Below are 13,609 nucleotides of genomic sequence, written 5' to 3'. Positions count from 1 at the left end.
TCATTCTACAACATCAGTTTACTATCCTTACTTAAACTTAGTTTTTATGAAGCTTTAATGAAAATCATTACTGCTGTTCTGTCAATAAACTCCTCTTACTGTTTCTCTGCTTACCTTTTTTTGTCCCTCATTTCACAGAGACACGTTTCCTTGCTTTTTAATAAGTCATTATTTAAGATACTTGATTAATGCACTGCTGAAATGTTGCATTGTTGAGTAGATAAATGTATAAAAACTGGTTAGTTTCTTACATTACTCACTATGGTACTGGCAATGGTATATGAAAGATCTCTAATAAAGACCCTAAGTTCCTAAGACTTTGGTTTTATGTGACAAGGCTCAGTGTCATAGTAACAGCTTACTAGATGCTTTCTGGAGATAATAATTACAAAACTATGATCAACAGTGGTAAATATACTTCACAAATTTCTTCAAATTAGAGGAATTTTTCGGCAGGTTATAGATTAGTTTGAAAGAGTTTGTAACTTATAATGAAACAGATTGAATTAGTACAGCTTGTATTATTCACTGATTACTTCCTTAGAGTGAGAGAGTCTGCAGCTGCAGATTAGAAGTGCCACAGAGAACAGCAACAGTCAAAGCAAGGAAGCAAGAAGGAGAAAATTTGACAGTTCTTTGTTGAAGATTGCGGACCAGACACGAGGACATCCCCCGCAGCGGTGACTTTGACAGCAGTTACTGGACCACGGTGATGGTCTATCTTCATGACAACATCGCCAGTCAGTAGTGAAGTTATGATAATTCTTGAGTCTTCTCCACCACTAACAATGACTGCATTGCTGAGTGCAGGGGTCAGGCACAGCACTGGTGCGATATGCTCACTGAAACATAATTAGACAAGTGTGTTTTACAAATACAAAACCATAGCATATAATTAAAGCATTGTATTTTTCCTACTTCATATTTTAAAAGTTACAGAAAAGCAGTTTGCCACCGTACTTTAGATTTAGCTTAAATAGTTCGTATTTGACAATTAATGCAAACTAGCATACCTGTTTTTGATGCAAAATCTGTGTGCACCCGTTGTTTCTTTAACCATCAATAAATGTGAAATAATTTTTATACAACATACAGAAGTGTTACAATAGTGTGTGTGATCTGTATTTCATGACTATTTCAATTTCAGAGTATTCATCATATTTCCCTTTCCAAGAAGGACAAAATCCAAAGAAATAAGGAAAACATTTTCTCAGATTTTCCTTGCGGTGAAGTAATATAGTGTGGTGTATGTGTGTGTGTGTGTTTGAGGTTTACGGGCGCTAAACAGTGGGGTCATCAGCGCCCAAACGCATAAAAACAGGAACACATGCAGTGAAGGGACTAAGACGGACAGCGAACAAGAGGAACAGCTAAAAGACACAGACCTGACGCACTTCCAAATCCTCACATACAGAGGCAAAACAAGAGGAGAAGAAAAGTGGTGTATGGTATACAGTAGGATAACAATATAATGTTGATACAAATTAGTCTCAAAACAAGGGAACAGCATCAGAGAAAGATGAAACGAGGGAAAAATCAACATGTTTGAACAGGGAAACAGAAGCAATACATCAAGGAGTACCTGCAGTGATAATAAGTCATTGCTGTTGTTGTTGTCTCCAGTCTGAACACAGGTCTGGTGTGGCACTCCTGGCTAGTGTATCCTTTTTGCAAGGCTGCCCATCTCTGAATAACTACTACTACAAACTATGGTAGGGAGCTGAGATACATTCCTGTGAGGAATGAGGTGAGGCATGGAGAAAGAGCCCTTCCTCTCACATCTCCCCCCCCCCCTCCCACCCCCTCTCCCTATTTCACCTCCCATAGCTACCGAAGATGTGTTACTGCTCATCTGACAAATATTGCCTTCCTAGTTGTTTTTGCTGTCAGCCTTGTGTTGTTCACTGTTTACAGTTGATTGTCTCCCAGTCTCATTTCATTGTTTATTTACAGAATCAGTGATAAATGAAAAATTATGTTGAAATATACATGCAGGTACCCCATCATAAGCATTATAAATGTTTTAACTGATTTAAATAAAATGTATAACATATTCCTGACATGCTGTCATTTGGAACAGCGACCAACACAATCAGAAAAATGCTACCAAAACCAGTTGTCAGTAAACAAAATAAAAGTCTAACTATACAGTAAAGCAATATATATCTAAAAACAAAGATGATGTGACTTACCAAACGAAAGTGCTGGCAGGTCGATAGACACACAAACAAACACAAACATACACACAAAATTCAAGCTTTCGCAACAAACTGTTGCCTCATCAGGAAAGAGGGAAGGAGAGGGAAAGACGAACGGATGTGTGTTTTAAGGGAGAGGGTAAGGAGTCATTCCAATCCGTTCGTCTTTCCCTCTCCTTCCCTCTTTCCTGATGAGGCAACAGTTTGTTGCGAAAGCTTGAATTTTGTGTGTATGTTTGTGTGTCTATCGACCTGCCAGCGCTTTCGTTTGGTAAGTCACATCATCTTTGTTTTTAGATATATTTTTCCCACGTGGAATGTTTCCCTATATATATATATGACTTACCAAATGAAAGTGCTGGCAGGTCGACAGACACACAAACAAACACAAACATACACACAAAATTCAAGCTTTCGCAACAAACTGTTGCCTCATCAGGAAAGAGGCAAGGAGAGGGAAAGACAAAAGGATGTGGGTTTTAAGGGAGAGGGTAAGGAGTCATTCCAATCCCGGGAGCGGAAAGACTTACCTTGGGGGAAAAAGGGATGGGTATACACTCGCACACACACACATATCCAGCCACACATATACAGACACAAGCAGACATATTTTTCCCACGTGGAATGTTTCCCTCTATTATAATCATATATATACACACACATACACAGGATGTTCAAAAAAAGTGTTGAATACTTTGGGAGGTGGTAGTACTCATCGAAACAAGAAAAACTAGACCAATAAACATGGGGTCTGGAAATGCATACTTTCTGAAATAGACACATGTGCACAGGAGGTGTTCAACATGGCATCCATTTACGACAATGCACCCCTCTGCCCTCCGGCATAACAAGTGATGCATCCTTTGAAGAATACCCAGTTGTTGTTGTACCTGCTGGCACGCATTGAAGACGTGACCGTGTAGTGTCCACACATCATTGATTGGCATGACATAGACCAATTCCTTCAAGTATCCCCAAAACTAAAGGCCAAGGGATTGTGGTTTGGGGAATGAGCAGGCCAAGGTGTTGGGCCTCCATCAAATCCAGTGGTCCTGAACCATCTGCGTCAGATGTTTGAGCACATTGTGATGAAAATGTGCTGGTGAACCATTGTGCATGACCATATTTGTATTTGTTGCTGCAATAACACGGCCTCCAGCAAGGTAGACAACACACAAAAGAGAAAGTCCGGATTGTGTGTCCCAGTTAACCTTTTGTGGTAGCATGTATGGCCCTATTAATCTATTTCCAAGTATGCCTGCCTGTTGATGGAGAATTGGTGCTGATGCCCTTCTTCCTGAATTACCTGGGGACTTATCATCTGCCAATACATCTTTGTTATGGAAATTCACAACACCATCTTTTGTGAATGTTGCCTCATCGGTAAACAATCTTGGGTGTGAACAGTGGATCTGCAGCACACTTCTGCAACAGCCACTGGCAGAGCTGCTGTCTGCTGTGATGATCATGTGGCCTTAGTGCCTGAACAACCTGTAGATAAATTGTTCATGAGGAAACACCCAGCCCCCCTCCATCAGGTAAGAGAGTGAGACATGCCTTTTGCTGCTGCTAATCATCATGCATTGGTCTCAGTAGTTTCTTCCACTTAACATAGCACATGCTCCTCTATGTTAGGCATGTGGACTGTGCAGGGCCTTCCACTGGCAGTCTTCTGAGGTGCAAGGATACCTGTGTCCCTCAGACGCTGGAAAAGTCTGCCAAACAGCTCATCAGAGGCCACTCTGCGCTGTGGTATTTTCCATTTGCTAAACCAAAGCAGAATATCATATCCACCATTTCACTTGTTGAGTGGTGAAGTTCCATTGCTAACAAGTGGTGGAAGGGAGAAAACGTAGTACATACAAACAGCACAATAACAGTAAACACATAAGTGAATCTGTGTTTGAAATAACGTAAAACACCATGATACTAACCCAGAGTTGACAGTGATGTACAATATGGCACACAAACACAATGAAATCAAATGTAGCCTACAACAAGATTCAAACCATACAAATGACTGCAGACCACCTAATAATAGATAGAGTATAACTGGGCTAATATCTGCAACCAAGCTTCGCACAGCCCTTCCTATAAACACGTGTTTATCCTGGAAAGTATGGGTCTCTAAATCCATGTTTATTCGTCTTCTTTTTCTTGTTTTAATGAGTACTACCACTTCTCAAAGTATTCGATACTTTTTTTTTTTTTAGTACCCTGTATAAGACACACCTTCTTGGGTAAGTGAGCCTGACAATGGTACTTACTACTGAAACTTATAGCTGGTAGACTAAATGAAAGTCTGACTATAGTCTAAAGCAAATAATTCTTTTCTGAAATGAATGAGTTGGCCACTTGTTTGAAAAGTTGAATATACAGCATCAGCATTAACAAACCATTTAAACAGCAGGTATTAACACCATAGATGACAAAAGATGAATGTTACTGATATTATTCTGGAAGTATCAGTATGCTGAAAAGATGAGATGGTCTCATATGTTTACATTACTAAAACCTCATCAAGCCAGTCACATTTAGGACACTGATGTAATTGCACTCACAAAATGTTTTTAGAACAGTGCCTACTATTGTGATGTTTAACATGTTAAGCTCACAAGATAAAGATCAGCCACCCCTATGGGCTCACACAGATGAAATGTTAAGCCTTTACAGGTGGTGCAGTGATTGACTTGTGCTTGACCACATGCACACTGTGCCTGCCTGAGCATAAGGCAGTGCTGATCAGTGAGGCATTAACGTTTCAAGTGGACACTGAATATAAACATGGCTAAATGTAAGGACTTGACAGAATGTCAGAAAGAGGCAATCATGTTTTGGTGTGCCTGGGCCATATTGTGAATGAAGTTGCCAGATTCACTGGTGTTCTGTGGCAGACTGTTTGATATGTCTACAAACAGTGGTGAAATGTGTGGCTGTGAAGCACAGTGTCAGAATTGGGGGTGGGAAGAAATTCTGACTAAGAGAGACCAGAGATGCATTTAACGGCTTGTGAATCAAAATTGCTTCCAAACCTGACAGGACTTGCAGCTGGCAGTGAAGGAAGGTGCATTCTCACCTGTTAGCATGAGAACACTGCAATATGGAACTGCATCTGATGAAAATTTGGAGTTGGTCATCTCACAAGAGGCAATTGCTCACGCAGCCACATAAAGACAACAATAATAAAGTTAATCATGCTTGACGAATATGTGACTGGTTTTCTGAACACTCCCCCACCCTTTTACATCTTGATAGAGCTGCAAAATCACCTTACCTGAACCTTGTAGAACATCTGTGGGACATGTTGGAACAGCAGGTAAAATGCTGACATCAACAACCCGCAATTTGGAGCTGCAGAATCAAATCCTCAGTGAGGGACTCAGCCTTGATACGACTTACCTGCACAATCTTGTGGACTCGCTTCCTAATTGAATCCAGGCAGTTATCAAGTCCAGGGGTGGAATTACACAACATTAAAAGATGCCTGAATATAGCAGTAACTAATTTTTTGTCTGATGACCTACCAATGTTTCGCTGATATGCAGCCTCACCCTTTTGTATGCATTTTTCTTAGTAATAGTCATTACACCCACTAGAAGCTGCATACTGTGTTCAAGCCTTGGTCTCCTGTTATTTTACCCTCTCATCTCCCTTCTCCTACTTCCCTTCATTAACAAATTAAGTATTTCTTGATGACTTTGGTTATGTACTATCAACCTATCCTTTTATTCAAGTTGTTCCATTATGTTCTTTTCTCCTGAACTGATTCAATACCTCTTCCTTAGGCGTACCACATACCCATCTAACTTTCTGCATTCTTCTGTGAAATTGTTATTGTTGAAAAAAAAAAAAAAAAAAAAAAAAAAAAAAAAGGAACAAAATGCTTTGCAGTATATCCAAGAAGACATTATACATCACCAGTACTGACAGAATTTGAGATATTATGTAAAATGATGCTGTTGCTATTATACCTAGTTTTTTAAAACGCTTGTCTACAAGAGTAATATACCACTTTTTTTTTCTCAGCCAAAAACAATGCTGCAAATGCAAAACATTATGTACGTATTATTTGAAGTCTGCTGAGTGAGCACACCAAGTTTCTGTCACTTCTGAAAGATATTGTTTAAGGATGTACACAACATATGACCCTTACATCATGTTTCTGTCAATGAATACTTTGTCTCTAAAAGTGAAACTGCTCCAGAATGTAATTCCACATGATTTTAATGAATGGAAATATCCAAAACCAAGCTAACTTTTTGCTGCTTTCAAACCCAAATTGAGTAGTCATACAAAGTGTTATAGAGCTTAAGTGTTTGAGAAAAGTCATAATATGGCATTTTCCATTAAAAGTTCCTATGAGCATGTCCATATACAAATATTTAATATTTTTTTTTTTCAAATGGATACACATATTCAGTACATAAAATTGAGATTTCTGAACGATATGAGTGACTTACTATATTCTCAGTTTCAGTTGGAGAGACTTCAAGTCCCAGACAATGATTGAGATGTCATCTGAGCCAGTTAGCAGATACTGTGACTGTTTAGTAATTGCTAGGCATAATACTGGACCACTGTGTCCTGTGAAATAAACAAATTTGTGAGAAATAAGATCAGCACAATATAAACTTTCTTATGTAATAAACAGCAAAAACTTGCATAATTTTATCAGTCAAAGGTACTGTAATGTTCTGGTACCTGTTGACAGAGAAACTACCATAGTTACCACCTAGTGTGCTCTCATACGAGGGTTGCCCACAAAGTAATATACCACTTTTTTTTTCTCAGCCAAAAACAATGCTGCAAATGCAAAACATTATGTATCCATTATTTGAAGTCTGCTGAGTGAGCATGCCAAGTTTCTGTCACTTCTGAAAGATATCGTAGCTGCAAGACAGTTCCAAATGGCATTTGTAGGTGATGTACATTACAAGCAAAGTGCCATCATTGACTTTCTCACTGCAGAGGAAGAAACTGTGGGTAATATTCATAAATGCTTGTGCAAAGTCTACAGAGCATCTGCTGTCGACAGACCTACAGTTAGTTGCTGAACATGGAGGTCATCAGAAGGCAGTTTGGTGGAACAAATTGCAGTGGTCAGGGAGACCATCCATGGCTGTTACATCTGACATGTTGCAGTGAGCTGATGTCATTCATGAGGATTCGGCAGTTGGTGCTGCATCTATCAATCAGCAAAGGAAGTTCACACAGTGAAGTGCTGGCTCCACCACCATGACAAGGATTGGTACCGAGAGGGCATACATGCCCTGTTTCGCACTGGAGGAAGGCCTTAGAATGGGATGGAGATTATGTGGAAAAAAAGGGTGTGTAGATAAAACACCATTCTTTTGTGTGTGTAATTCTCATTATGTTCAATAAAGAATTGTTGAAGAAAAAAATGCAGTGTGTTATTTTCTGGGCAACCCTTGTGAAATGCTGTTTACCATAAAATTGAGATTCTGGTAGTTGCTCGAGATATAAGATTACTTAATTGCCAGTCTATAGTTTCCTGATGTCTTCTTGAATTGTCTCTGACTTACATCATATGCCACTAAAATTATTTTCCTGTGTTTTGATTTTAATTTTTTTATACAGATATAATGTACCAGTTTTGTATCGCGTAACTGTTAATATAGCATACTGACTTAAGTTATAAGCAGGATGCAGAGAAAATACAAATTATAAGAACAAAGAAATAATGATTCAGAACATTATTAGATGTGAAGTGAAGAATCTCATTATGACAAGCAATATTCAACCCTATGAGGATAGCAGATGCCATATGGATGATGACAGACTCAAATAATTGATTGCTACATTCACTGCAGTGGCTAAACCCCATGGACTGGAACACTGTGACCAAATTAACTTTTTTACCAAGTTGAACAACCAACAACTTGTGGCACAGTAGAAACAGAAATTAAAAGATTAATTGCAGGTTCATCTTCCATAGAGGCAGCAATTAAAGAAGGTAGCAAAAGCAATAGCAATAGCCATAGCCATAGGCCCTGTTACTGTGGCTACCATTTTGCAGACACCCCCTCCTCTCCAATCTTCTTGGTGTGAGGAGTATATACAGGGTGTCTCTCCTAAAAGTCACCAGGTGCATTTATCTGGTGTTTGCACTGATATTTTTGATTCGGTTTTTGCAGAGTGTAGCTGCAGTCAGGCAAAACAAATACTGACCATCACATCTTTTGTGGAATGCCCAACATCAAAGGAAAGCATCAGTTTGTTTTCTGTTATGAAACGAAAGTTATTTTTTAAGTGGAATTTTACATGCTCATTGGATAGAGCAGTCTCCAATTAGTCTAGTATGATATTCATTTTACTGATATTTATTCATAGAGACTGTGAAATGAAGAATAACCAGTATCCCAGCAGTGACTGAGTAGCGCTGCTATATCACAATAGCTGTCGGCATGGGCCAGGTCTGTTACTGTTTTAGTACTGGTTATTCTTTGTGGTTCACTGCCCTGTTAATACATATCAATAAAATGAATATTCCACAAGACGAATTTAGGACCACTCTACTAAATAGGCACATAAAATTCCAGTTTAAAAATAATTTTTGTGTAATGGGAAACAAACTGATGCTTTCTGTCAATAATGATTCTGCTCAAAACACAAGATGACCAGTACATGCAAAAAGCTTTGCAAAAACCAAATTGCAAATACCTGGCAAAAACACTTGACATAATGCACCTGATGACTCTTAGGAGGGACACGCTGCATCATAGTATGATGACTGACTTAAGGCAAATTCCTAATTTCTGGCAATATCAATGTCAAACATTCAGGCTGGCATTCTAGAGATAAAAACAGAGCAGGGTTTCTACTATAATGCATTGTGTCTTAGTGGGGACAGTTTCTCTGTGGAAGATGGGTACAAAGCACCTCCTCTCATTCATCACACAAACATTGAAATGGCAGATATTGAAATGTGACTGTGAAATGGAAAGTCAATGAAAGTTACTCAAGAGCGAGGATGTGATAACTGTGAGATTCAAAAGAGGTCACACCATACACAGGATGTCCCAGGGAGAGTGGACAATATTCTGGGATATGACAGCAATTATCATTCAGATCAAGTAAATCAAGTAACATGGGCTGTAAAATGCATACCTTAAGAGCCATGGGTACTTGTTCAGTAAAAGAGATGTGTTTCAAAGTAGCAAAGATGGACATAGCTCTTCTGGTATGTAGTTTAGAGTCCATGTACACTAGACTTTTTTGCTTCGAATGGTTGTTCCTGGCATATCTCTGAATACTGTCCATTTCACTTGGAGAAACCAATATTTATACAGCTATATCTCTGATGTCAATCTGTTGTAAAATTATGGAACATATTTTACAATCACAAATTACAACATTTTTGAAGAATGAAAATCTTCACTAAAAAAAAATTAACAATCCACGACATACCGATCTTACAAAACTCCATTCACTCTGTTAGTCTGTGAGATTAACAGCACAAAAATCCTGCAGAATTCTTAAACATATTCTCAGTTCATACATAATAAATTTCCTTGAGAATGAGCAGCTTATGTCCACAAATCGGCATGGTTTTAGAGAGCACTGCTCATGTAAAACTCAGCTTGCCCTTTTCTTACATGACACACTGTGAACTATGGATGAAGGGCAACAGGCAGATTCCATATTTCTAGATTTCCATAAAGCAGTTGACACGGTGCCTCACTACAGACTGGTAATGAAGGTAAAAGCATAAGGAATAGGCTTCCAGATATGTGAGTGCCTTGAAAGCTCCTTGAGTAATAGGACTTGATAGCAAGTGTTCATCAGAGACGAGGATATTGTCAGGAGTTGATGTTTGTTGTTCCAGCTGGTGAAGTTCCTCAAGTTGGACCCACCATACTTTACACCAAACGCTTGGCTATAACCAACTGTGAAAAAGGTGAATATCAAAAATACACGTCCACAGATTGTTTCCTGTAAAAACTGATATAGCAGAAGAAGAGAACTCTTCTTCAATAAAGCACCTTTCCTTCTCTCCTGCACTCTGTTAATTCATAATTTCATACCAGTCTTGTTCATCCAACCCTTATCGTGTATGTGAACAACACCACCTGACAGTATTTCAGAAGTTCTGGGCAATGTTGAAAATGGTCAATGGATTAAGTTTAGTACCATCAGCACAACACGAAAGGACAACAGTGTAGTGCATTTTTTCATGTCCACTTATTTTACAGTTACAGCTTTAGCACATTTCATGGCAACAATTCTGTTACTTGGCACATCAAATGTCAGAGTAGTTTCATCTATATTCGCTATTTGACTTCGTTCCACACTGGTTTTCTTTAAATGTGGAATAATAACAATACAGTGGAGATGCTGAGTTGCAGGTAGGTGCAACAAAAAGGCTGTCACAAAATGAGCTTTTGGTCAACAAGGTCTTTGTCAAAAATAGACAATACACACACACACACACACAGATATATATATATATATATATATATATATATATATATATATATATATATATATATATATATATATGACCAAAGTAAAGTCACTGGCAGCTGAAGCCAGACTATGAGTAGCAGCACATGATGAGAGAGGTGATCCGGGGAGGGTAAGGAGAAGGCTGGGGCAGGGAGAGGGAGGGATAGCAGGGTAGGAGTGAGAGGTCGTAAAGTTCTGGTATTGGGAGTGTGCAAGAGGAAGGTGGAGAGGAGGTAGGGCATCTAGTTGCTGTCGGGAGGCGGAGAGAGGGGAGGTAGTTGAAAAGGAGAGAGGTAAAAATACTGGGTGTGAGGATGGAATAGAGGGCTGTATAGCGCTGGAATGGGAAGAGAGAAGGGGCTAGATGGGTAAGGACAATGATTAATGAAAACTGAGGCCAGGAGAGTCATGAGAACATAGGATGTAGTGCACAGAGACTCCCCACCTGCGCATTCAGAAGAGCTGGTGTTGGTGGGAAGGATACATATGGCACAGGTTGTGAAGCAGTCATTGAAATGAAGAATGTCATGTTCGGCGGCATGCTGAGCAACAGGATGCTCCAGCTGTTTCTTGGCCACAGTTTGTCAATGGCCATCCATGCAGACAGACAGCTTGTTGATTGCTGCAATCCATTCTGGTTTTTCCATTGTTTGATGACGAATAATAAAGTGATGTAAAGGTAATACATTCACTTCATACTCTTGTGCCATTTTCTGAGATATTTTGGTTTTGGTTTGCATGCTAAGTCAATGGTACTTCATGAACACCACCCTTAGAAACTGTTAAGTTCCACTGTAGCACTAGCTTATGAGCATGTATTTGAATAATTTTTGAATTAATTCCAATGCAACTTTGACCATGTCTTTCCATTCATTCCAATACGCCACCTTCTAGTTTTGGTCATTTTGCATTGTCTTCTATTTGCACATTTAGTCTTCCTCATTTTTTTCACTTCTTCTTTACTAGCCTACCAATTGCTAATGGTTTCCCAAAGCTTGCAAATTTAAATACCATTTGTATGTGTGTTCTACTGCTGCCACTTGGTGAGTAGATTTTTTATCCATCCAATTAAATTATATTTTAAAAATTGATTAGTTTTGTGAATACATACATATATACATACTCACGTGTTTGATATATCATATCATCGACATATTTATTCAGTGTATGTTAAGCATCATTATTAGTATTTCTGTGAGGGATATGTATATGTAGAATGTTACTTCAAGTATATCTCTGTTACCTTGAGTGACAGGTTCATTTTGGAACAGTCAGTATTTCAAGACTATAATATGTAAGCTATTACATAGATTTGCAACTTTTAGTTTTTCAGTGCCATTTTTTTTCACTTTTGTACACTTATGTTCAGAAAAAAACATAACACTTTGTATGACTACAGATATGAAGTTCATATTCACAAGACATGTACATTACTATGTTCTCCAGAATTGGGTACCATTTCAGTCACCTCAGTTCAGCGTGTGTTCTGTAGCCAAGTAGGCACAGAATCTGGCATGAGTCCCAATAATTGTTCCATGCATCACGACATCGAATGCATGTAAGGTACAAATGGCATCCTGTGTTATAGCCATCCATCTTACATTCACCTTGTTCCATAGTTCACCTGTGGTGGTTGGCATTAGGTCACAACACTGCACCTGTCGTTTCACCATATTCCACAAATTTTTGGTTGGTGACAAGACTGGTGATCTGGCATGTCAGGGTGAAATGCTGACATCCTGTGACACCAAGAAGTTACATTTTCATGCAGAAGCATGTGATTGTGCATTGTCTTGCTGAAAAATGATGTCTGGGGTGTTGTTCAGAAAGGGTATAGTACGGGTTACAGGATGTGATTCAGGTAGGTCACACTGATCACAGTGCCTTTGACACGCACCAACTGTGAGTTGTGGTTGTACCCAGTAGCACCCCACACCATAAGACCTCAAGTTGGTGTTGTGTGTCTTGTGGGAATGTAATCACTGTGATGCCACTCTCACTGTCTGTGACAGACCAAACTGCACCCATCATTTTCAAACAAACAGAACCAGAACCCATCCAAAAACTCTACCTGATGCTATTCCAGTTCCTAGTGACACTGTTGCTGTTTCGCAAGTTTCTCCAAATTTGTCAAAGGTAGGTGGAGAAGTGGACAACGTACATGAAACCCGTGCCATAATAAACAGCAACAGCAGTAGACCATCACTCCTGATAGTGTACGATGTGTTATACTGTTCCACTGTTGTTCCAGAGCTGAGGAGGATGCAGATCTATCCTGCAGTGCCACTTGATGAGGTGTCAATCTTCTCGGGCGGTGGTCTGGCTTGTGCAACCTGACCCATCTTGTCATGTTCTGTGGCTTTCTGGGAATCATTCTGCACACACTCGTTGTGCTGCCGAAACACTTCATCCCGTGAGGAGCAATTTCCCTGATGGATGTATCACATTCTTCTATGTCAAAATGCACCCTCTTTCAAAGTCAGTGATTTGACGGTGTGGTTCGCACATGAATCTGCATGTCTGCTTAAATCATGCAGCTACATTACCTTCAGTTTATAGTGACAATGAGAGCTGCAGGCACATTTTACCAGTAGGTGGTGTTGCGCTGTGATATCAATATTGACCTTGAACCCGCGGGCTGACGTGGTCCAAATGCTAATCATTTCTACAGAACATGTCCTGTGAATATGAAAGTCCTATTTCCAGTCATTCCAGGTGGTCTGTTTTTCCTGAACATGAATATATTACACTATGTTGCACATTCTGCCTCCTCAGCCAACCAAAGCAACCCATCCTGAATAATTTTAAGCATGTCATTGAAGTGTGGTTCAAATGTACTTCATACTACTCAGTTGATGAGTTTCTTAACAGTGACACACAAGATATGCAATGTGTGACAGTATTGTATCATCAAATATTATTTACATTGAAACTTCCTGGCAGAT

General features: G+C 39.3%; 1 protein-coding gene across 1 annotated transcript in view; it reads right to left on the bottom strand.

The window, feature by feature from the left end:
* The window catches only part of LOC126204368 (protein qui-1-like), a 396,210-nt gene that overhangs the window by 204,134 nt on the left and 178,467 nt on the right, over positions 1-13,609 (bottom strand). Inside the window, exons 10-11 of the mRNA XM_049938742.1 lie at positions 6,659-6,782; positions 655-842 (exon numbers count right to left, since the gene is read on the bottom strand). Of these exons, the coding sequence (XP_049794699.1) occupies positions 655-842; positions 6,659-6,782 (312 nt within the window). The remainder of the gene's footprint in view (positions 1-654; positions 843-6,658; positions 6,783-13,609) is intronic.

The sequence above is a fragment of the Schistocerca nitens genome, chromosome 9 (genome assembly GCF_023898315.1).
Source record: "Schistocerca nitens isolate TAMUIC-IGC-003100 chromosome 9, iqSchNite1.1, whole genome shotgun sequence".
NCBI lineage: Eukaryota > Metazoa > Arthropoda > Insecta > Orthoptera > Acrididae > Schistocerca > Schistocerca nitens.
The sequence above is the reverse complement of the archived record's forward strand: the minus strand, read 5'-3'. Positions and strand labels throughout refer to the sequence as shown.